At 42.7% G+C, this 22,309-nt stretch overlaps 1 protein-coding gene across 1 annotated transcript in view; it reads left to right on the plus strand.

Annotated features, from left to right (window-relative positions):
• Positions 1-22,309, plus strand: part of LOC137380847 (polycystin-2-like protein 1) — a 128,742-nt gene that overhangs the window by 26,766 nt on the left and 79,667 nt on the right. The window contains exon 3 of the mRNA XM_068053259.1: positions 3,296-3,423. Coding sequence (XP_067909360.1) covers positions 3,296-3,423 — 128 coding nt within the window. The remainder of the gene's footprint in view (positions 1-3,295; positions 3,424-22,309) is intronic.

The raw sequence follows: 22,309 nt of genomic DNA on the forward strand, positions 1-22,309 counted from the left end.
ATTATTGTTTTTCATGTTTGTTCAGCTTCTACATGTACACAACATCTGTTCATCTCTTTTGAATTTGTCTATATGCTAAACTAAACTTGATCCATTCACTGTAATTAATCTTGGCTTCAGATTGCATTTTCAATTTTATACACAACTAGCATTGAGGTCATGAATGGCTGTTTTACCTTAGCAATAGAAGCAGTAGAATTGTGTTTGTGTTTTTTTTCCAAGCATAATGTCTGTTGTAATCTGCTATTGAATTAATGTCTATCTGCAAGAAGGTGATATGTGTGCACACTTTGTGATCATGTTTTAAAACATCTTTTATTTATGAGAAAAATTAATGATGATGGTGATGTATGCTGTTTGATCATAAAATGCACTAAATGGTACATTTGTACATTGGCCGCTCTGCAGTACTATTAATTTGCTATCTCTGACAGACACCTGTAATGTTTTAACACTTACTGCTAAACATCTGTATTTTAATAAAAAGGGAATGAACCTGTGATTCATGCATCAAATGCACTAACAAATATTTGAGAATTGTGTGCTCAGTGTCACTGAAGCACTTTCATTGGTTTGAACAAAAACAAAAGTGATGAATATCTGACTCATTAGAGCAGAAGTTGTGTCTGATAAAGAGATCGTTCTTTCTGAAAAGAACTGCAGTTTTTTTACGGCTGACATTTTCTAAGCAGATGAATGAAGAAATGTAAGGTGTCATTGTGTGATGTTTCTCTCTTTCTGATAATTGATTACTGTGAGCCTTTCTTGATTTTTATTTATTTTGCTTGTTGCTTTCGGAATCTCTATCTAGCTGTGAAAGGTTCCTTGTTTAACACATGTTTTCCTTAATCCTGGTTTCAGAGATCCACCACCAAATTAACAGGATCATCTGTCTCATTTTCAGGGATTTTCTATAGTCCTCATCACACTAACACCTTCCTTATAATCACAAACGGGAAAAGAACATTATCTGAAACAGTCACAAACAGCTGAGTTAAAAAGTAGGTCCATGCTATTCAGAAAGGATTTTATTTACATAAAATCACAACTCTAAGTTGATAGCAAAGGAAAAGGTATTCTGACTTTCCTAACAGAAATGCAACAGAGAAGGTCTCCTGGCTGCCTGCTGGAAAAGGTAATTGATCCCCTGTACAGTCCCTGGGGTTAGGATTGAATTTGGGTCCTGACGATGTAATCGGAGCTGGATTTGCATATTTAAAGTAGTATCTGCTGACTTTCAGTATCAGAAATCAGCAAATTTAATTCCTTTAACACAGAATTGACAATTGATTATTGGGCAGGATAGAAGACTAATGGCGATTGACAGTTAGCAAAACTGAATACTGATTAAACTTGCCAGTTAAAAAGACTTCCATTTATGTAGCATCTCATTAGATCTCAGAAACATCTAAAAGCGCATCACACAAATTACTTTTGAAATGCAGTAACTGTTCTGTTGGCAAGCATTTCAGCCAATTTGCACACAGCAAGATCCCACAAACAACATAGAGATAACTGACTAGTTAATCAGTTTTATTGCAGCTGTTGGAAGACAGTTTGCCAGGACACCAGGAGGACTTCCTGGCCTACTTTGAAAGTATCAAGGGATTTTTTGCATCCCATTCAGAGGACAGCAACTCTGATAGAGCAGCAACCCCCTTACTATTGCACTGAAATGTCAGCTTAGCTTATGTGCTCAAGTCCTGATGGGGACTTACACCTATATTCTTTAGATTCAAAGATGAAAGTGCTACCACTGACCCATGCTGCCACTCCAAAAGCAGCTTAAATTCACCAACTAGATAATAGTTAGGGTCTAAAAGGTTCAATTCAGTTTTGTTGCTGTTACAGCGCAACTTTCCAATATTGCCTTGCTACTTGTGAAGTAGGTTTCAATGTGGTCTTCAATAATAACTTGCTATTGGCTTAGTTTCTGCAGTTTATGAATTATGTATTAGCCCGTAGCCTGCCATCAGCTAATGGGAACCTAGGGTTGCCTGAGCTAGCTAACTTGTTAAGTTTTCAATTCCCATCTGGGTATCGAAACAAGTCTTATCATTACAAAAACAAAGCTGCTGTGATGTTAACAGGAACTACTATATTATGATATTAACTGTGAAGTCCTAAAATTGTGTCCTGCCACCTTCAAAGATTTGTGTACATGCATCCCCAGGTCTCTCTATTCCTGAACTCCCTTTAATATTGTACTATTTAATTTATAGTGCCTCTCATTCTTCATACCAAAATGAATCACTTTTCATTTCTTTGTGTTCAGTTTTATCTGTTTGCCCATTTCACAAGCCTGTCTACATCCTCCTGAGGTCTGTTACTATTCCACTCACTATTTATTACATTTCCAAGTTTCATGTCATCTTCAAACCTTGAAATTATACCTGGTGTACCCAAGACCAGTTTGTGATTATGTATCACAAAATGTAGTGATCCCTACTTTCTGACTTCTGGGGACATCACTGTATACTGCTCTGCAGTCTACAAAATTGCCTTCTGCCTCTTAGCCAATTTCGTATCAACAAAGTCACTGCCCCTTTAATCCCCACAGACCACAATTTTGCTAACAAGTCTACTATGTGGTTCTTTATCAAATACCTTTTGAAAGCTGACATACAAAACACCAACTGTACTAACGTCATCAACCCTCTCCATTATTTCAATCAAAGAACTCAGTCATATTAGTCAAACATGACTTGCCTTTAACTAATCCATGCTGGCTTTCATTTATTAACCCACATTTTTCCAAGTGCAAATTAGTTTTGTCCCAGATAACTGTCTCTAAATGTTTCCCCACCACCAATGTTAGGCTGACTGGCCTGTAGCTGCCAGGTGTATCCTTCTCTCCTTTTTAGAACAGGGGTGCAACATTTGCAATTCTCCAGTCCTCTGGCACCTCTCCCATATCTAAAGAGGATTGGAAGATGGTGGTCAGAGCCTCAGCAATTTCCATCCTTACTTCCCTGAGCAACCTAGGATACATTCCATCTGGACTGGGTGACTTTTCTACCCTGAGCACTTCTAATCGTTTAAATATCTCCTCTCTATTTTTATCCTGTCCAATTTCTCTGTTGTTATGTTAACTGATGTATGTGAGTGGGGATCAGAGATTAGCCGATATAGATATGCTTGATAAGAAGGGAAATATATTCCATATACAGCTCTTTTAGCACTTGATTCCTTGAGAAATAAAAACCTTCACTTTCTACTAGAGAACATAGATAAGAATTCAATAGTAATTGCTTGCATTTGATATTAGTAATCTTCTGTACTCTTTTTTTCCTAGTGACCTATGGAATGACCAGTTCAAATGCCTATTACTACACCAAGGTGATGTCAAACCTCTTCCTCTCTACTGCAGCAGATACAGGGGTCACCTTTCAAACAATCCACAGCATGGCTGACTTCTGGAGTGTAAGTAGAACTCAATGAATCCAGCACAATACATTTCTATGACAACATTGCAATCTGTGATACCTCGTATATTATGCCAGAAAATGTTCTTTAGTCAAGTCTAATGCACCAAAGTATTCAGAATTGACATTTGGTGAGTTTGTTTCAGTCATAAGGTCACCAGAAATGAATGACTAAGCTGACAGTTTTAACATAAGATTTTAACAAAATACACATAACTGTCTGAGTTCTTTGTATTGAACAAAAAAAATCTGTATATACTGTTACGGTCACATGGTGTGATGTGGGTGATTCCCACTATTCAACTCCCTACCTGACTGCAGCAAGTGTATTTGTATTAGAGTTTAGCCCCTTTGTGTTTTATTTTTCAAATAACCAGACAGCGACATCCCGAAATTGTTGCAACTGCATCCATTCTCTCTTGATTGAAGGTTCTGTTGAAGATGGTGGGTTACTTCTAGCTCTCACTGCTGTATACTGTAGATGTCAGATTTTTTCAGCAGAGCACTGTGCTTCCTGGCTTGGCTGGAATTCAAGCTGTTATAAGCAGCTTCACCTTCTGAGTCAGTCTCTCTCTCTCTCTGGCTGTCTTTTTTAAGGTAAAAATGTGTGACCTCTCACTTCCTATTAGGAGGTATTCACATCTCTTACCCATGGTGATTGCACAATGGCCCAGGATGTGGCTACTTCATACCTCCTTTGTTTCAGAAGAAGACATTCAATTCTGGAACGTTTTAGGATAGGTGTAAGATGGGCTTCATTAACACCACTGGCTTTGAAGTTTTGTCCTTTGTCTTTGTCAGACTGTTTGAATACACAAAAGGCCAATCCCCTTTTCTTCGGTGGCCATTTTGGACCATTGTTCACTTTTAAAAATAAGGATTCATTTTTTAAAGACCCTTCAGTTAGTCCATGATTGTTGTATCATTGCACTTTTGGTGTGCATGAAAATACTCTGAAAGGACTTAGTAAATCTGAGAAATAGTCAGTTGTAGGCATTACTCATGAGTTGAAATGCTTCAAACACTTTGTATTATTCCAGGAAGATATACTTCTACAGCTATCATTGCATTCAAATTGACCAGAAGATGGCATAATTTATTATGTAGAATACCATAACCAAAATAGCATCCGTGATGTGTATGCATGCTAACATCTTCACCAATGTGGTGTCTACCAGTAGTGTGCAGAGCAAGCAGAGCATGATGCCAATTAGCCATTTTGGAGCACCACACTGTAGCCAATGCCCCCTCTTAACCTTACATGGCTAAACATGCATTCAGCAGCAGGAAAACCTCCCCCCCCACCCCCCCCCCTCGCCCCCACAGCGCTATTTAAAGGGATCATCAGCTATTTACAGGCTAGTTGCTGGTTGATTTCTTCTGTCTGTTGCTGCAATCCTACAAGTGTTTGGTGTTTTCTATAGATGTTTAAAGTTGCTAAAGTCTACAGGACGTGGTGTGGCAGGTGGTGAAGGAATTTTTGCTGACTTTAAGGCTTCTGCACAAACCAGTTTCTCATACACATGATTGCACTACTAGCCATTCCCCTTGGAATACAGCATGACTTAGAGAAAGAACAGAGGGAACGCAGAGCAGGATAAGCTGCTGGAAGAAGGAGGAAAAGGAGGGGGAGAAGGGCTTTCAGCAGGATGCCAAATTTGTCCACGATGCTCAGAGAGCAATTCTCCTATCTGATCCTCAGAGATGATTGCATTTCACTATGAATGTTTTCTCGAAATCTGCTATCTGCTGCAACTACAACTGCAGTCTCAGAGTAGGGCAAGAACCACATTGCCAGTGGCTGTGAAAGTGGCTGAGGCGATGAATTTTTATGTGTCTGGCTGCTTCCAAGCTGGAACTGGTGATATTTGCAAGATCTTGCAGTTTACTGTCCACTGTTGTATAAGGGAAATCACTGAGACTCTCTAGGAGTAAAGAAGTCTTGCTACAGTTGTATAGAGCCTTGGTGAGACCCCACCTGGAGTATTGTGTACAGTTTTGGTCTCCTTACCTAAGGAAGGATATACTTGCTATAGAGGTTCACCAGACTGAGTCCTGGGATGGCGGGATTGTCCTATGAGGAGAGATTGAGGAGACTGGGCCTGTATTCTCTAGAGTTTAGAAGAATGAGCTATGATCTCATTGAGGCTTATAAAATTCTTACAGGGCTCGACAGGGTAGATGCAGGAAGGATGTTTCCCCTGGTTAGGGAGTCTAGAACCAGTGAACACAATCTCAGAATAAGAGGTAGGCTGTTTAGGACTGTGGGAATCCCAACCACTTTGTTTGTATTTGTCACTCATCAACAAAATCAACTGCTAAGACCAATACCAACAGAAGGGTGTCATGTCACAACATCAAACAGACTAGGGGATGTAGCTAAAGTAGAGGCAGATGACCCCGAACATACTTTTGTCCTCTCTCTCAGACACAGCAAACAGCCACGTGTGACAGTGATATTGGTTGCTCGGACATAGATGCTCTCATAGACACAGGAATGTCAATGTCACGGGAGACAAAACATTCAACCAAATTCAGGATTGCCCCAATCTCTGCAAAAAAGGGAATTCGAAAATTTTCCCTGACAACAGTGACAAACTGCTGAAAATTCTCAGAACTTTTGAAACACCAGTCTCATTCATAGACAGAAGAACGAAAGCTGTATTCTATGTCATATCGGGAGAATGTGACACGCTTATCAGTTTCCACAGATCTCATGATTGCAGTCACATGCGCGATTCCTTTGCATAACAAAAACATTCTTGAACTCTATGCTGATTGCTTCACTGGTATTGGCAAGCTGAAATGTGTTACATGCAAGCTGCATGTTGTAGTATAAGGGTTTGAAAGGGTTAATATTTGAGACAGTGTGAGAAATACCTACCAAAATGATGATGTAAGAGATCGCATGTGAGAGAGACTGGAGAGAGATGCAATATGCCTTAAGAGGAGTCCTACAGAGTTAAGTAAAGCTATATATAGTTAAAATGTAATAAGAGTTAAATTAAAATTAGTGAAGACTCAGTAATCTCTCCTAGCTAGACTAACCAAATATACATAGGTGGCAGCAGACTAACCAGACATACAATATGGTGAACAGCAGTGGTTCTTACTATACAACACCTAGAAGAATTTGAAGAAATACTCTGAAGAAAGCTGACCTGAAAAAAGCACCAAAACTGCAGAACTCAAAAGGCTGTGAAAAAGCTCCAGAGCTGCTCCATGGATGAAGGAGGGACAGAGAGTTGGGGAATCGGTTTGTAGAGGCATACAGGCTGCACCACAGAGGCGGGTAATCTGTGAAAAAATTCTGGTCCAGCAATCACAGGTTTCGAGTCGGAGAACAAATCAGTGGTCGGGATCTGCTGAGCAACTGTTAAAGAGGGTAAAAAATTTGCTCCTTACGGCACTATGCAGGCAGTACTGGGAAAACCAAAAGTCCTTAGTGAAGGTGGATCCAAGGTCAGTGCCATTACACATGGCGAACGTGAGTGAAGAAAAACAAAGAGGCTGCAAATACTCAATACCCTAAGTGAAGGGAATAAAGAGAGTATAGCAAAATGCTACAAAGCTGCATTTAATGAAATAAAGAAATAAATATAGTCTAGTGGTGAGATTTCACAGGAAGAAACGACGACCAAAGCGGGAGACAGCGCGAGGCTGAAAAGCACGGGAAACTTCCAATACTGGAGGGAAAATTTTAAAAAGAATGTAAATTGAATAGAAAACCATGGATCTTAAATTCACAATACCAGGGGGGTTTGGACACATGGAAGGATCAAATCAAACTCAAAGTTGGAAACTCTGGTGAAAAAGATTTTTGAAATACAGAATTGCTTCCAAATTAGACAGTCAGTCTGAAGCACAGCAAGTTAACAATTGCTGTATTCCATTGGAGCAATAGCAGACAACATTATTGCAAGACAAGGCATTAATGAGACATCAGACAAATTTGATGAAGTTTTAAAAGTCTTTGATAGCTATTTCAACTGAAGGGGCAATAAGATTCTGAAAAGGGCAAAATTTAACAGAAGGGTCCAGAAACCAGGTTGAAACAGTCGATACCTTTGTTAACGACTTTATAGACTAGCTGAAGGATGTGAATATGGAGAACTAAAAGCAGAATTAATAAGAGACCACATTGTGGTAGGTATTGCTGATGAATTCCTCTCAGATTTATTGCAGTCTAAGGAAGACCTCACCCTAGGCAAAGCAATTCAGCTGGTGAGACAAGCAGAGGACTGGAAGAAGAACAGACCAGTCCTGAGAGGTGAAGAAAGACCTTGGGTCAGGAAACCTCTAGTGATCAACAGTTCCTTAATCACAGGCCAGTGAAAGAGGCACAAGAAACGAAAATACACTGTAAACTGCAAAACAGCATAAAACTCTGCCAGTGCTGTGGTGTCAAAAAGACCCACAGGCGTGAACAGTGTCTTGCAAACAAAGCAGGATGCTTCCACTGTAAGAAAGTAGGCCATTTTGGGAAGATGTGCTAAAGTAAAATGTCTACTCCCATAGGTTTGAAAGAAAAAGTCTTCAAGCATAAAGCTGTTGATGAAGTTGAATAATTTCCATCAGGAGAGTAATCAGAAAACTTCCTTGGTGAGATCAATGATCCTAATCAGGCATTTGGTCTGCAGATAAAAATGTCAATGGACATATCAGCAACTTTAAACTAGACACTGGAGCAAGTGTAATGGTCTTATCAAATAACAAACCGTGGTTATCAATGCATTACTTGCAACCAACAGAAACTCAGTTACATGGCCCAGGAGTGATTGAACTGAAAGTCAAGGGAAAGGTACAGGCAATACTCCAGTGCAAGGGAAAGCAGATAGTTGGAAGCACTGTTTGTTCTATGGAATTAGGAATTCTCTCTCTTAAGTAGAAGAGCTTGTATTGACCTTCATCGTATAAGAAACGTGGAAGAAGTTAAGCAACATGAATCCAGCAATCGCTTCCAAAAAAGACTTTGCAAAATTATTTACTGGTCTAGGAAGACCAAATACAGCATTACATTGAGGAAAGATGCTAAACCAGTATGTCTTTTCATGCCTAGGAAGATACCACACCCACGAATGAAGCAAGTCCAACATCAGCTGGAAGAGATGACCAGGATGGGAGTCATTTCTCCTGTCACTGATCTTACAGAATGGTGTTTGGGAATGGTTCCAGTTCCTAAACCTAATGGTAATCTTCGCATTTGTGTAGACTTAACTTAACAAGGCTGTGGCAAGAGAAGTTCATCCAAGGTCCAGTAGACGAAAGCTTGACAATGTTATGCAGAAGTACCATGTTCACAAAGCTTGATGCGAATAGTGGCTTTTGGCAAGTTCCATTGGACCAGAAGTCAAGGTTATTGACAACCCTCATTACTCCGTTCGGAAGATTTTATTTTAATCATTTACCATTTGGTATAACATCAGCACAGGAAACATTCCAAAGGACTATGTCAAATGTTCTATAGGACTTTAAAGGAGTAGTATGCCATATGGATGAGATCTTAGTCTACAGTGAATCCATTGAAAAACATGACCTGAGGGTTAGAGCAGTTTTGAATCGTCTACAAGAAGGCCTGACACTTAATGAAAAGTGTGAATTCTCAAAAATGTCTATTCATTTCCTAGGGCACATTGTCAGGAGCAACAGCATAATGGGAGACCCACAAAAGATGACAGCCATAAGTGAATTCCCACTTCCTACGCCTGTCCAAGATCTTCAACAATTCCCTGGAATAGTTAATCAGTAGGCAAAACTTTTACCCAATCTAACGCAGGTTACTGAACCCTTACAACATCTGCTAAGGAAAGCTCAAAGATGGTGTTGGAATGCACATCAGGAGCAAGCATTTCAAAGGGTCAAGGAGATGCTGATTTCGCTGGATATCTTAGCACATTATAACCCCTCATTACCAACCACAATTGCAGCAGACACCTCATCTACAGGGATAGGGGCAGTCCGTTTTCAAGAACAGACATATGGATGTCAATAACTGGTTTACTATGTGGCACGAGCATTGTCTGAAACTGAGACGAGGTACGCCATCATCGAGAAAGAAGCTCTCACAGTCACATGGGCTTGTGAAAAGTTCTCAGATTATATTATTGGCTTAAAGGTTGGCATAGAGATGGACCACAAACCCCTAATTTCCTTGCTTGATGTAAAGGAACTCACTAAGATGCCTCCGAGAATCCAGAGATTCCGGTTGAGGCCAATGATATTCACATACGAAATGGTATAAGTGCAGGGCAAGCAACAAACAACAGCAGATACATTGTTCCGAGCTACTGTTGACCATCCTACACAACAGGATGTTAACTTTATTAATGAAATTGTGTCATATTCTCAGTTCAATGCATCACAATGGCCAGCAAGTTCAAAAAGGTTCCAAGAAATTCGTCATGTTCAGATGCAAGATGAGGAATGTATGTATCTCCGTCAATATTGCAGGCATGGTTGGTCACAGTAACATCCCAGTGGTAAGGAGAAGATGAAAATCTTCTTTGAACACGGAAGGTACTTTACTATTGTGGATGATTTGCTGGTATATGATGAGAGGCTGGTGATTCCGGACTCACTGCGGGTAAACATCTTGGAGAAAATACACCAGGGCCACATGAGTATACGAAATGTAGAGCATGGGCTCAGTCGTCCGTGTGGTGGCTGGGAATATCGAGAGATCTATATCTATATGATTTCTAATTGCCAGGTACGTGGAGGCACAGACAGAATCAGAGGGAACCCCTTATCTCCACCCAATTCCCAACCAGACCATGGGAATGTCTGGGGATGGATCTATTCACGTTTAATCGATTGTCATTGATTATTTTTCAAGGTGGATTGAGGTACACAGCAACAACTGAGGCAGCCATTCGAGTGTTACAGGAGATCTTTGCAACACTAAGAATACCTGAGCAGATAGTTTCTGATAATGGACCACAATTTGCAAATTACTATTTCATGCACTTTGCAGAAAAACTGGATTTGTACATCAGTTCCCCTAGATATCCTCAATCTAATGGTGAAGCTGAGAGAGGAGTCAGAACTATCAAAGCAATGTTAAAGAAGAATGAAGATTCTCAAACAGCACTCCTAAACTACAGATCTACACCATTGCTATGTGGATTAGCACCAACAGAACTGTTGATGGGAAGGAAACTTAAAACACAACTTTGCATCCTTCCCAAAAAATTACTTCCATGGCGAGAAGTCCAGGATTATCGGAGAGTTCAAGACAGAGAAAAGTCTCACCGAAAGCAACAAATTTATAACTATAATAGGAAATGCCTCACCAGGAACCTACCTAAGTTGAGGGTAGGAGAAAAGATATGGGTACGAGACCAAGACAGAGAAGGAGTAATCATCCAGAGGGATGAGAATCAACAGAGATCTTATTTAGTGCATACTTCAGCAGGTACTATCAGACAGGAGAAATCTTATCCCTATTCAACAAAATGTCAATCAGTCATACATTTGGATGAACTAGATGTTGAACCTGAAATTCAGAAAGGACCAGATTCTACAAACCTCAGTGAAGGCCGTCCAAATCAAGAAACAAGAGTTCAGAGAAAGTTTACTGATCTCCCACATCTGACAACAACACCATCAGGGAGAGTTGTGAAGCCTCCTGACAGATAGAATCTGTGATGTCAGAGTCTTGGGGGGAGATGGGGTAGTATGTAAAAATTGAAAAAGGAATGTATAAATGTATATATGGATAAAGACTTAGGGGAAGAGGTAGTGAAAGGGTTAATGTTTGAGACAGTGTAAGGAATACCTCCCACCATGATGATATAAGAGATCAGATGTGAGAGGGACTGGAGGGAGATGCTATATGCCTTCAAAGGAGTCCTACAAACTTATGTAAAGCTGTATATAGTTAAAATGTAATAAAAGAGTTAATGTTAAAATTACTGAAGACTCAGTAATCTCTGCTAGCTAGAGTAACCACTCTCTGAGTGAATACATTCCTCCTCATCTCAGTCTTAAATGACCTACCCCTTAGTCTGAGACTATGTTCCCTGGTTCTAGACTCACCAGCCAGGGGAAGCATCCTATCGAGATCCACCCTGTCACACTCTGTAAGAATTTTGTAAGTTTCAATGACATCACCTCTCATTCTTCAAAACTCTAGAGAATACAGGCCCAGTTTTCTCAATCCTTCTTCATAAGACAATCCTGCCATCCCAGGGATTAGTCTGGTGAACCTCAGTTGCACTCCATCTATGGCATGTATATTCTTCCTAGGTGAGGAGACCAAAACTGTAAACAATACTCCAGGTGAGGTCTCACCAAGGGGGCTCTATACAATTGCAGCAAGACTTCTTTACTCCTGTGTTCAAAACCCCTAGTGATAAAGACCACTCTTTGACCATCACTACTTCCCAACCTCTTAGCATTTAAGAAATATTTTGTCTTTCTGTTTTTCCCACCAAAGTGGATAACTTCACACTTAGTCACATTATATTCCATCTGCCAGGTTCTTGCCCATTCACTTAACCTGTCCAAGTCCCCTTGAAGCCTCCATGCATCCTCCTCACAACTTACATTCCCACCGAGTTTTGTGTCAGCAGCAAATTTGTAAATATTATATTTGGTCCCCACATCCAAATCATTTATATAGATTGTGAACAGCTGTGGCCCCAGCACTGATCCTTGTGGTTACCCCACTAGTAACAGACTGCCATCCTGAGAATGACCTAATTATTCCTACTCTCTGTTTTCTGTCTGTTAATCAATTCTCAATCTATTGCAGTATATTCCCCCCAATCCCATGTGCTCTGATTTTGTTTACTAACCTCCTGTGTGGGACCTTATCTAAAGCCTTCTGAAAATCCAAGTCCACCACATTCACTGGTTCTTCTTTATCTATGCTAACATCCTCAAAAAACGCCAACAGGTTTGTCAAACACGATTTTCCTTTCATAAATCCACGTTGACTCTGCCCAATTTTACCCCATTATTTTCTCTATGTCTATTTATCACATCCTTTATAATAGATTCTAACATTTTCTCTGCTACTGATGTCAAACTAACAGGTCTGTAGTTCTCCTTTCTCCCTTTCCCTCCCTTCTTAAATAATGGGGTTACATTTGCTACATTCCAGTCTACAGGAACCACTCCAGAAACTATAGACGTTTGAAAGATAACCACCAATGCATCCACTATCTCTATAGCAACCTCCTTCAACACTTCGGGATGTAGCTCATCTGGTCCAGGGGATTTAGCAACCTTCAGTTGATCAATCCAGTTAACTTTTCAAATACTACTTCTTTATTAATACTAATTTCTTTCAGTTCCTCATTTTTCACAAGTCCCTTGGTTCTCTAGTATTGCTGGAAGATTTTCTGTATCTTCCTCCATGTATATAGAACAAAGTAATTGTTTAGTTTCTCTGCCATTTCTCTATTCTCCATTAGAAATTCTCCTGCCTCCACCTGTATTTGTCCTTACTAATCTTTTCCTTTTCACATACCTAAAGAAGCTTTTACAGTCTGCCTTTATGTTTCTCGCTAGCTTGCATTCATATTCTCTTTTTCCTTTCTTTATCAGTTTCTTGGTCATCCTTTGCTGGATTCTAAATTGCTCCAAATCCTCGGACTTTTTCTGGCAACCTTAAAGCCACTTCCTTTGATTTAATGCAATCTTTAACTTCTTTTGTTAGCCCTGGTTGATTCATCTTTCCTGTAGGGTTTTGTGCCTTAGAGAAATGTATATTTATTGTAGACCACGTAATACTTCTTTAAATACTAGCATTGCTTGTATACAGTAAAATATTTTATTGTATTTTCCCAATCCATCATAGCCAACTTGTCCCTCATACCTTCATAGTTTCCTTTATTCAGATTTAAGCTCCTAGTTTCAGAATGAACTATATCACATTCAAACGTAATGTAAAATTCTTTCATATTATGGTCAGTATTTCTCAAAGGTTCCTTTACTGCAAGGTTATTAATTAGTCCTTTCTCATTACATAATACTAAATCTAAAACAGCCCAATCCCTAGTTTGGTATTCAACGTACTGCTCCAAAAACCCATCTTGCGCACACTTCAGGAATTCATCCTCCACAACATTAGTGCGGAATAGGTTTACCCAGTCTATATGTAAATTGAGATTGCCCATTATTACATTATCCATGTTACATGCACCTCCAATTTCCTGATTTATACCATGTCCAACATTACCACTACTGTTTGGTGGCCTATAAGCAACTCCCACCAATGTTTGCTGCCCCTTGCTGTTTCTTAGCTCCAATAATCGATGATGTCATAGAGAAAGTGAATGGTGCTAAACACTTCGCTAAACTTGACCTCAATGCAGGATATCATCAAATCGAGCTTGCAGAAGAATTGAGATATCTTACTGTATTCTCTGCTCACAATATGATACAAGACGCTGAACTTTGGCGTCAACTCAGCAGCTGAGGTATATCAGCACCTTGATTCAATCTGCATTTCAAGGATTTGAAGGCATGCTGAACTTCAGTGATGATATTCTCATCTATGGCCGCATTGAAAAGCAGAATTGAATTATTCGGTCATGTGTTCAGTGGTGAAGGAGTATCACAAGATCTATGGAAAGTTGAAGCCATTGCAAATGCTGCAGATCCTACAAATGTGGAAGAAGTCCAGAGTCTGCTAGAACTCGTCACGTACTGTAGTCGTTCCCTTCCTGACCTCACTACACTATCTGCCCCCTACACAATCTGACAAAAGAGACCGCCAATTGGGAATGGACTAAATCAAACAAGCAGGCAGTACACCAGATCAAACAATGTTTGTCAGCAAATTGCACAAATGCCTATTTCGACCCTGAGTAAACCATCCAGCTAGTCATGGACGCAAGCCAGGTAACCCATCAGTCATTGTGATGGCAAGCAGATCATTAACACCTGTAGAGCAACATTATTTACAAACAGAGAGGCACTCTCAATCACAGGGGCCTCTTACACTTTCATCTTTACCTGTATGGAAACTAATTTAAAGTAATAACCAATCATAGACCACTAGTGAGCTTATTCAACAATTCACATAGCAAACCCCCACTCAAATAGAATGTTGGATACTCAAACTGCAAGAGTACGAGTTCCATGTTGAGTATCAGTCAGGCAAGCTCAGGCCAGCAGATTACCTTTCGCAATATCCACTGCCAACAGGCAGTGCTAATAGTCGTGATGAAAAGGTTGCCGAACAACATCTTCACTACCTGAGCCTAAATGTGGTGCCAAAGTAGCTAAAATTGTCTGACATCAAAGCAGCAACAAAACAAGATGAGGCTTTGTGACTATGTATGAAAGCTACAGAATCTCAAAACTGGACAGATGCGATCGAGAAAGTGTGTGCAAGCGAAATCGCTCACACACCACAAGGTCTTCACAATGTTCGAAATGAGCTCACCACTACAACGACATCTGATTTCATATTATGCAACAACTGTGTGGGAACAGATTAAAGATAATCTAACCGGCTGACTAATCAACTAACAGACACAGTTTATAAAGAAAACTAACAGGCAGAAACTGACAGGACAGCTGCAGATAACAGTTCGGGGTGGGGGGAGGGGGGAATGTGAAACTTGCTGGTATGAGCAGACCAATCAGGCTCTGACACCACAAAAATTGCAGAAGTCTGCAGACCAATTAGGAACAAGGGGTGGGGGGTGGTGTTACCGGATAAGTATAAAGGAGGCTGGATTTGGCGCGCAAAGTTCGGTCCGTTTTTCCCCAAGCTGTACAAGAATGCCACGGAATGGGAGAAGTTTAATAACATGGCTGAGCTGTTTGCTGTAGTGAAGAAAACCTACATCAAGGAGAGGAAGTCAAGCTGTAACAATTACTTACCTCAGTAAAGTTTTGAAAGCTACAATCGGACTTCGTCTTTCATTGTAATCGATGGGATCCAACAAACTGTATTATCATTCCAGCTCATTGAAGGAATGTGTTACCGATCTAGCACATGAAGGACACCAAGGAATTGTCAAAACCAAACAATTCCTTAGGGAAAAGGTATGGTTCCCAGGAATTGACCGTATGGTAGAGCACAAAAATCAATCAGTGTTTTCCATGTCAAGTAACCAGAATCTCAAGTCATCATGATCCTCTCAAGATGTCTGAACTACCTCCAGGACCATGGATTGAAGTTAACATTGTTTTCACAGATTTGCCCACTTGTTGTCATTGACAGCTACGGCAGATTCCCAATCGTGGAATTAGTTATGTCAATTTCAATGAAAGCAGTCATCCCAAAGCTTGACCAGATCTTTGCCATGTTTGGAATCCCTCAAACAGTAAGGAGTGACAATGGACCCCATTCAACAGCGATGAATTCAGTAAATTCACAAACTACCCAGGATTCACTCATAGGAAAATCACACCCCGTTGGCCAAGAGCTAATGGTGAAGTTAAGAAACTTTTGTGAACCTTGAAAAAAAGTGATACATAGAGCTGCAGCTGAGAACAAGTCATGGAAGCAAGAGCTATATCAATTTCTTCATAATTACAGAGGACATCTCACTCGACTACTGGAAAACCTCCAGCTATACTCATCTTTGCACATCCTATGTACAATGATCATCACATCCTCCTGAGCTACCCTGCAGAGCTAATGATCAACATGTACATGAACGCGATCGAGAACAGAAGGATCGAATGAAAGTAAATGCGGAGTGAAACATGAAACTTAGAGTTACACCGCTAAAGTCAGGAGATAAAGTGCTTGTGAAACGTGATGGTCACGTTGGAAAGCAAACAACTCCTTATGACATCCAACCATTTGTTGTGACCAACACAAAAGGATGAATGATCACTGCTAAGCACGGTTCACAAATCATCACAAGAAATGTCATTCTTCAAAGCACTGAAATCACCACTCGCAAGCATTGACTCCTATTCTGACATCAACACCTCAGATGAAGAACATGAGTCAAATGAAACTGCATCTGATGTCAGACGATATCCTATCATGAGAAAAAACAGCCACTTAAGTGACTATGTTACAAAATGAACTATTTATGTTTAAGTTTATCATTTATAGTTCTGGAAACAAACCATTAAAACATGCTACGTTTTTCATTTACTAAGAAGGGGAGGAATGTGGTGTTATAGTGTTTTGAAATTGCATTGTGCATTGTGTACTCTAGAGCTGCTGTAGAACACACATGCTAGCAAAGAGAAAGTGGAACTAAGACAGGGAGAATAAAAGGAGAAGCCTTTGTGTTCAGCTGCTGCAGTTTTTGTCTCTCTGTCTTTGCCTCATGTTCTATACCAAACTCAGCTAAACCTCACTCAAGTCCCGAGGACATCACAACTATCAATGGGGGGAACTGCAGATGACCTTGCAGGAGGCCCTTGAGCAGCTGCTTTGAGGGCCCGGCTTTAGACTGTGCCTCTCAGTATGGGTGCCTGTACTCTGGGCCGGCTGCCTGACAGGCAACAGCAAGGGCATTGATGGAGTGGCAGTGGTGAGAGGACGACTGCTGTCTTCCTGAGAAAGGACAGCAGGTTTGTATTCCTCTCCCCCAGAGTGACGCCTCAGCAAGCCTGGTAATCTGTTGGAGGCAGATTGCTGGATTGCTGTAACATCCTGCAAGCCCCTTTGCATATTATAATTAACAGCAGGCTGAGTTTCCACTGCAGCACTCAGATGTTGTGTGGTTGCTACTTGTGTTGCAATGGAAGCTGAGACTTTGGCCATCAGATGCTGCATGGTGGTTGAGTCCACAAGTGTGCTGATGGAGTTGGCCATCACTTCAATGCTGGAGATGATGGGCTCCCAGCTCTGCGCAAAGCCCTGTGTCAAGTTGGTGCTGGACTTCCCCTTGCTCCTTGACATTGACTGCAGACTTTCTGGCAGTATCCCAATGCACCAAGCATTTCAGTGTGCATGTCCATCAGCATTGTTCTGTCGACTGCCCCATCGAAGCTTTCATTGAGTCCTCTACAACAGAACCCATGTATAAGCTCGCACACCCAGTATGCTGGCACCTGCGCTATCCTTGCCCACTGCTCTGACTGCAGACCAACTCGTGCCCGGTGTCTCACCACATGCAGATCCTAACTCTAACCTATCCGGTAAGGTACGCGCAGTATCTGAGCTGGTGGCTGCGTGTGTCAAATTTAGTGATGGGTGATGTGTCTTCATCATTACTGTCTTCTTCGTGTTCCTCCATTGCCTGGCCACATGGCACTTCTTGGATATCTGAGATGGAAAAAGCACAAGGGTAATTTTGTGCGAGGGAAGTGGGGGAATAAGAGGAGCATCATTACACCATCAGCAGCTTGTAAAACAGAACAGAGTGTGGGATGAAGGGAAAGTGAGATGTGAAAAAGAGCATTTGGAATGAGGATTCTATCATCTTCAATGGGTTCACCCCACTGCTGGCTATAGAGTGACCACGATTGGGAACTGAATGTCCAAGGATATTCATCATTTAGGAAGGATAGGCAAAAAGGAGAAGGAGGTTTGGTAGTGCTCTTCATAAGGGATCAGATCAGAACATTAATGACAGAGGATCTTAGATCAAAGGATCAAGATGTAGGGCTGAATTTTACTAGCCCTCTGACATCGGGTATCATGGCAGGAGGGCCTGGAAAATTCTTCTGGGAGAAGCCCGCCACAACCCCCGACACATGGAAGTCCCCGAAGCATATTACCGGTGGCGGTGGTACCTTGGTGCGGCCCTCCTGCCGCTCAGCAGCGGAACCCAAATTTACATATGCTAACTTACCCTGCCTGTTTATACATCCCGCTGCTCGCCGCTCCTCAGTTCCTCATTTTTCATTGAACGGCCAGCTGTCACATGTCGTCCCATTCACGAATGAGAGGAGCAGGCGGGACAGCAGAAGAGGCAGCAATCGGACACAGTGCAGGTAAGTCTCTGTATATCAGGGTCTCCACTCTGCATACTGGAAGAGAGGTGGGAGGGAGAATGTTATTACTGGGGTCTCCATTCTGCAGGCATGAAGGGAGGTACTGCTCCATTTTCTCTTTGTGCGTGTGTGTGAAGGAGCCACGGCACTCCAGTCACCCCATGCTTGGGAAGGGTGCCAGAGACGGTAGGTACGTAAAGGTTATCTGGCTGGTGGGGCAATCGATGCAGCTGGTGGAATCTTACTGTGGTCATTCTGTGCCTCTCTTAGTGGGAGCTAAGATGGGTAATGCCATGCCATGCCACATAGTTGATCCATGAAAGCACCTGATGTACCTGTCAGCAACAATGCCTGCCCTGTTAGGAACCTCCGAAAAAGCAAAGGACACAAATTATCTGGCATGTGGAGATGGGTTTGGCTCATCCTAGATTGTCTGATCTGTTTCTCCTGAGCATCCACATGCGCCACAGGCTGAACCAACAGCCAGGTGCAGACCACGTAGAGGCCCCCGGTCGTGAGCAGCAGCCCTCGAGGGGAGCTTGCCGCTATAGAACGCCATGCATCTACAGGTCCCACATGACATACCAGTGGATGTCAGAGCGCCAGTGACAGAGGAGACTGCAGATGTCGAGGGAGGTGGACATATCTCTGTGCCCTGCTCTGCAATAACCTGCAGCCCTTGGGAGTCGATGGACATCCGATGCCTGTGGCCCTCATAGTGACAGCGGCTCCTGTCCATGTCACTGCATCCGTGGAGACGCACATGAGTAATGCCAGCATGGCAATGATGTTATTGCATACATTGGCATTCCTGAAAGGCCAATGATGAAAAGGGATAACACATTAACAGTAAATGCTGGCACACATCATTCACACAGGAAAAAGACACACATGTTAGTGAGGAACATTTAGTGAATAACATATTTACATTGCAATGACACCCGTGCATTCCGTTTTGAGTCAGTGTGTTTTCTTTAAAAGCTTGTGAGCACCCCTTTTCATTGCAACCTCAGTGTTAACAGCCTGACTGGAGGAAGGCTGCTGATCTGATTGCCCTTTGGCTGTGGAAATACTTCGGCGGTTGTCCTCTGTGCACACAAGGCCTGGGGAATCCTATGTCAGCGCAGAACCCTCCTCAGCTGTCGCAGATGCTGGAGCTTGCCTCACAGGCAGAGGGGCCAGCATCCACATTGGGAACACCTTGAGGGGGGACCCCAGATATGTTGTACTGGCTCACCTCCTCCATCTCAGGGTTCCTTGGAACCCCTCCGCTCTCCCAGGAAGAACCAGGGGCAGGGATAATCTCCATGCCCCTGGTTCCTCTCTCACCTTGGCACTGCTGAATGGATGTCTTGGCCGTGGCGAGGGATTGCAGGTCAGCACGTATTAATTGATTCTGGTTCACCAAGAGGGCCGCTGCCGCCTCAATGGATGATGCCATGCACTCATTTGCCTGGGACATGGCAGCTGTCATGGCCTGGATGGACTCCCCCACCATCCGCTCACGGATGACCATGGCCTGTGGCATCTCTGCCTGCAGTTGCCATGACTGCTGTTGCCAGCTTCAGCATGCCCTGTGCTGCCGACAGCAGAGGGTCATTAGTAGCCTGGGTCTCAGCTTGGGACTGGCCACTCACAGCCCTCTGACTGTCAGTGGCCTTGCCTGTCTCAGCCTCAGTCAGCTGCTGGGGCGCGTGTGCAGTTCTCTACCAGATTGTGACCCACACTCTAAGGCTGAACGGATACCCACCTCGGTGGCTGTATCTGCGCTGATGGAAGGTGCGTTAGTGTCATGGGACACTGCTTCCTCGGAGGGTGACTGCTCCTCTGAGGTGTGGGAGGGGGTCCTGCACGACTGGGGTCAGCTCAGAGTGTCCGGCTGGAAGACACAATGGGAAGAGCACACTCTCAGTCCTGTTGTAGCACATTTCACAATTATAACAGTATTGCATCACAGAAATGCAATTCACCATTGATCAGTGTTTAGATTTATCAGGAGTATGTTCACCATGGACCCCAACGTCTACTTCACCAAATGAGCATGACAACGCAGCTCCTGATATCTCCAGGGCCTCCTCCTCAGCATCAGTCAGCCATCTTATGTCAGCTGCACCTCCATCGGTATGGGCGGCCTCCCTGGCATTGTGGGCCCTCTTCACCTGGAGGACCAAGGAGGCAGATATTATGGATGGCATTTCATCAGCATGACACATGTCACAAGAGGGCTCCTGGTCACAAAGCTGGGGGATGCTCAGTATGCACGACTGAGTGAGCCACTCATGCAGGTGCCCTTCTCTGAGCAGCAGACAGGGGTATGTTCTATCATACATTTCTCCATTCATGTCGCACAGTTCCTCCCTGCCCAACCTCCCTTTCATCTACATGGCACACATGTGCCACTCTGTGTGGGCACACCCAGTTTCAGTGAAGTTGCATTTACTTTTGTGGTTTGCTGCATGTCATTTATCCGTTTACGACACTGGACCCAGTCTCAGCGGTTGGTCCCTTGGCTACTGACCTCCTCTGCCACGTCCAGTCAGGCTGCCTCGGTCTGGCGAAAGGGCCTCTTCTTGCCATTTCCTTGTCCGCACAGCCTGGAGGAGAGTGAGCAGGGAGGCATCACTGAACCATGGGGCCACCTGGCATGCCCCTCTGTCTCCATGCAGGTAAATTTCTCTTTTCACTGGTGGATTGGTCTCTGCAGTCCAACTGCTGCTTGCTTCTATCTCCTCTGTCGTGTGCAAACATAGCTGATGTGCTGGCTGCCCTTTACACCCCCGACACCCCTCCCCCCGCCACGTAATATGGGGGGGCTGCGTGTCATGGCTATGTTAATGAGCCCCTGCACGTAATATAGCGAGGGCTCAGCGGCGGCCGATGTGTGTGGGCACACCGCCACAATTTGCGGCACGCTCATAAGATTCAGCCCGTAGAATCCGTTTGGGTGGAGCTAAGAAACAGCAGGGGCAGCAAACAGTAATGTTGGGCATGGTATAAATCAGGAAATTAGAGATGCATGTAACATTGGTGCTACAGTAATAATGGGCAACTTCAATTTACATATAAACTGGGTAAACCTAATCAGCACTAATGCTGTGGAGGATGAATTCCTGGAAGGTGTACAAGATGGGTTTCTGGGGCAGTACTTTGAAGAACCAAACTCGGGATCAGGCTATTTTAGATTTGGTATTATGTAATGATAAAGGGCTAATTAATAATCTTGCTGCAAATGAGCCTTTGGGAAGTAGTGACCATTAGATGATAGAATTTTACATTCAGATTGAAAGTGATATCATTCATTCTGAAACTAGGGTCTTAAATCTGAATAAAGGAAATTATGAAGGGCAAGTTGGCGATGGTGGATTGGGAAAATACACTCGAAGATTTGACGGTAGACAGACAATGGCTAGTATTTAAAGAGGTATTACATGGTCTACAATGATTATACATTCCTCTCAGGCACAAACACCCAATGGGAAAGGTGAATCAGCCGGGGCTAACAAAAGAAGTTAAAGATTGCATTAGATCAAAGGAAGTGGCTTATACGTTTTTCAGAAAAAGTGGTAAGCCTGAGGATTGGGAGCAATTTAGAATCCAGCAAAGGATGACCAAGAAACTGAGAAAGAAAGTGAAAAGAGAATATGAATGCAAGCTAATGAGAAACGTAAAGGCAGACTGTAAAAACTTCTTTAGGTATGTGAAAAGGAAAAGATTAGCAAGGGCAAATGTGGATCCATTACAGGTGGAGACAGGAGAATTTATAATAGAGAATAGGGAAATGGCAGAGAAACTAAACAATTACTTTGGGCAGGATCCTATAAAAAATGGCGGGCCGCACACCAAAGAGCCCCTGCGATCTTAAGCGAAGTGGCTCATTTTAATAGCTGTGGCAGCTCTCCCCCCCACCCCCAGACACGTGGAGGGGGTGGGCTGTCCGTCCCCGGCAACGGCATCAGCTGCCTGTGCGCAGGTGCTGACGCCATTTTTAAAGGGGCAGTCAGCCCAACCGGGATATT

The sequence above is a fragment of the Heterodontus francisci genome, chromosome 20 (assembly GCF_036365525.1).
Source record: "Heterodontus francisci isolate sHetFra1 chromosome 20, sHetFra1.hap1, whole genome shotgun sequence".
Lineage (NCBI taxonomy): Eukaryota > Metazoa > Chordata > Chondrichthyes > Heterodontiformes > Heterodontidae > Heterodontus > Heterodontus francisci.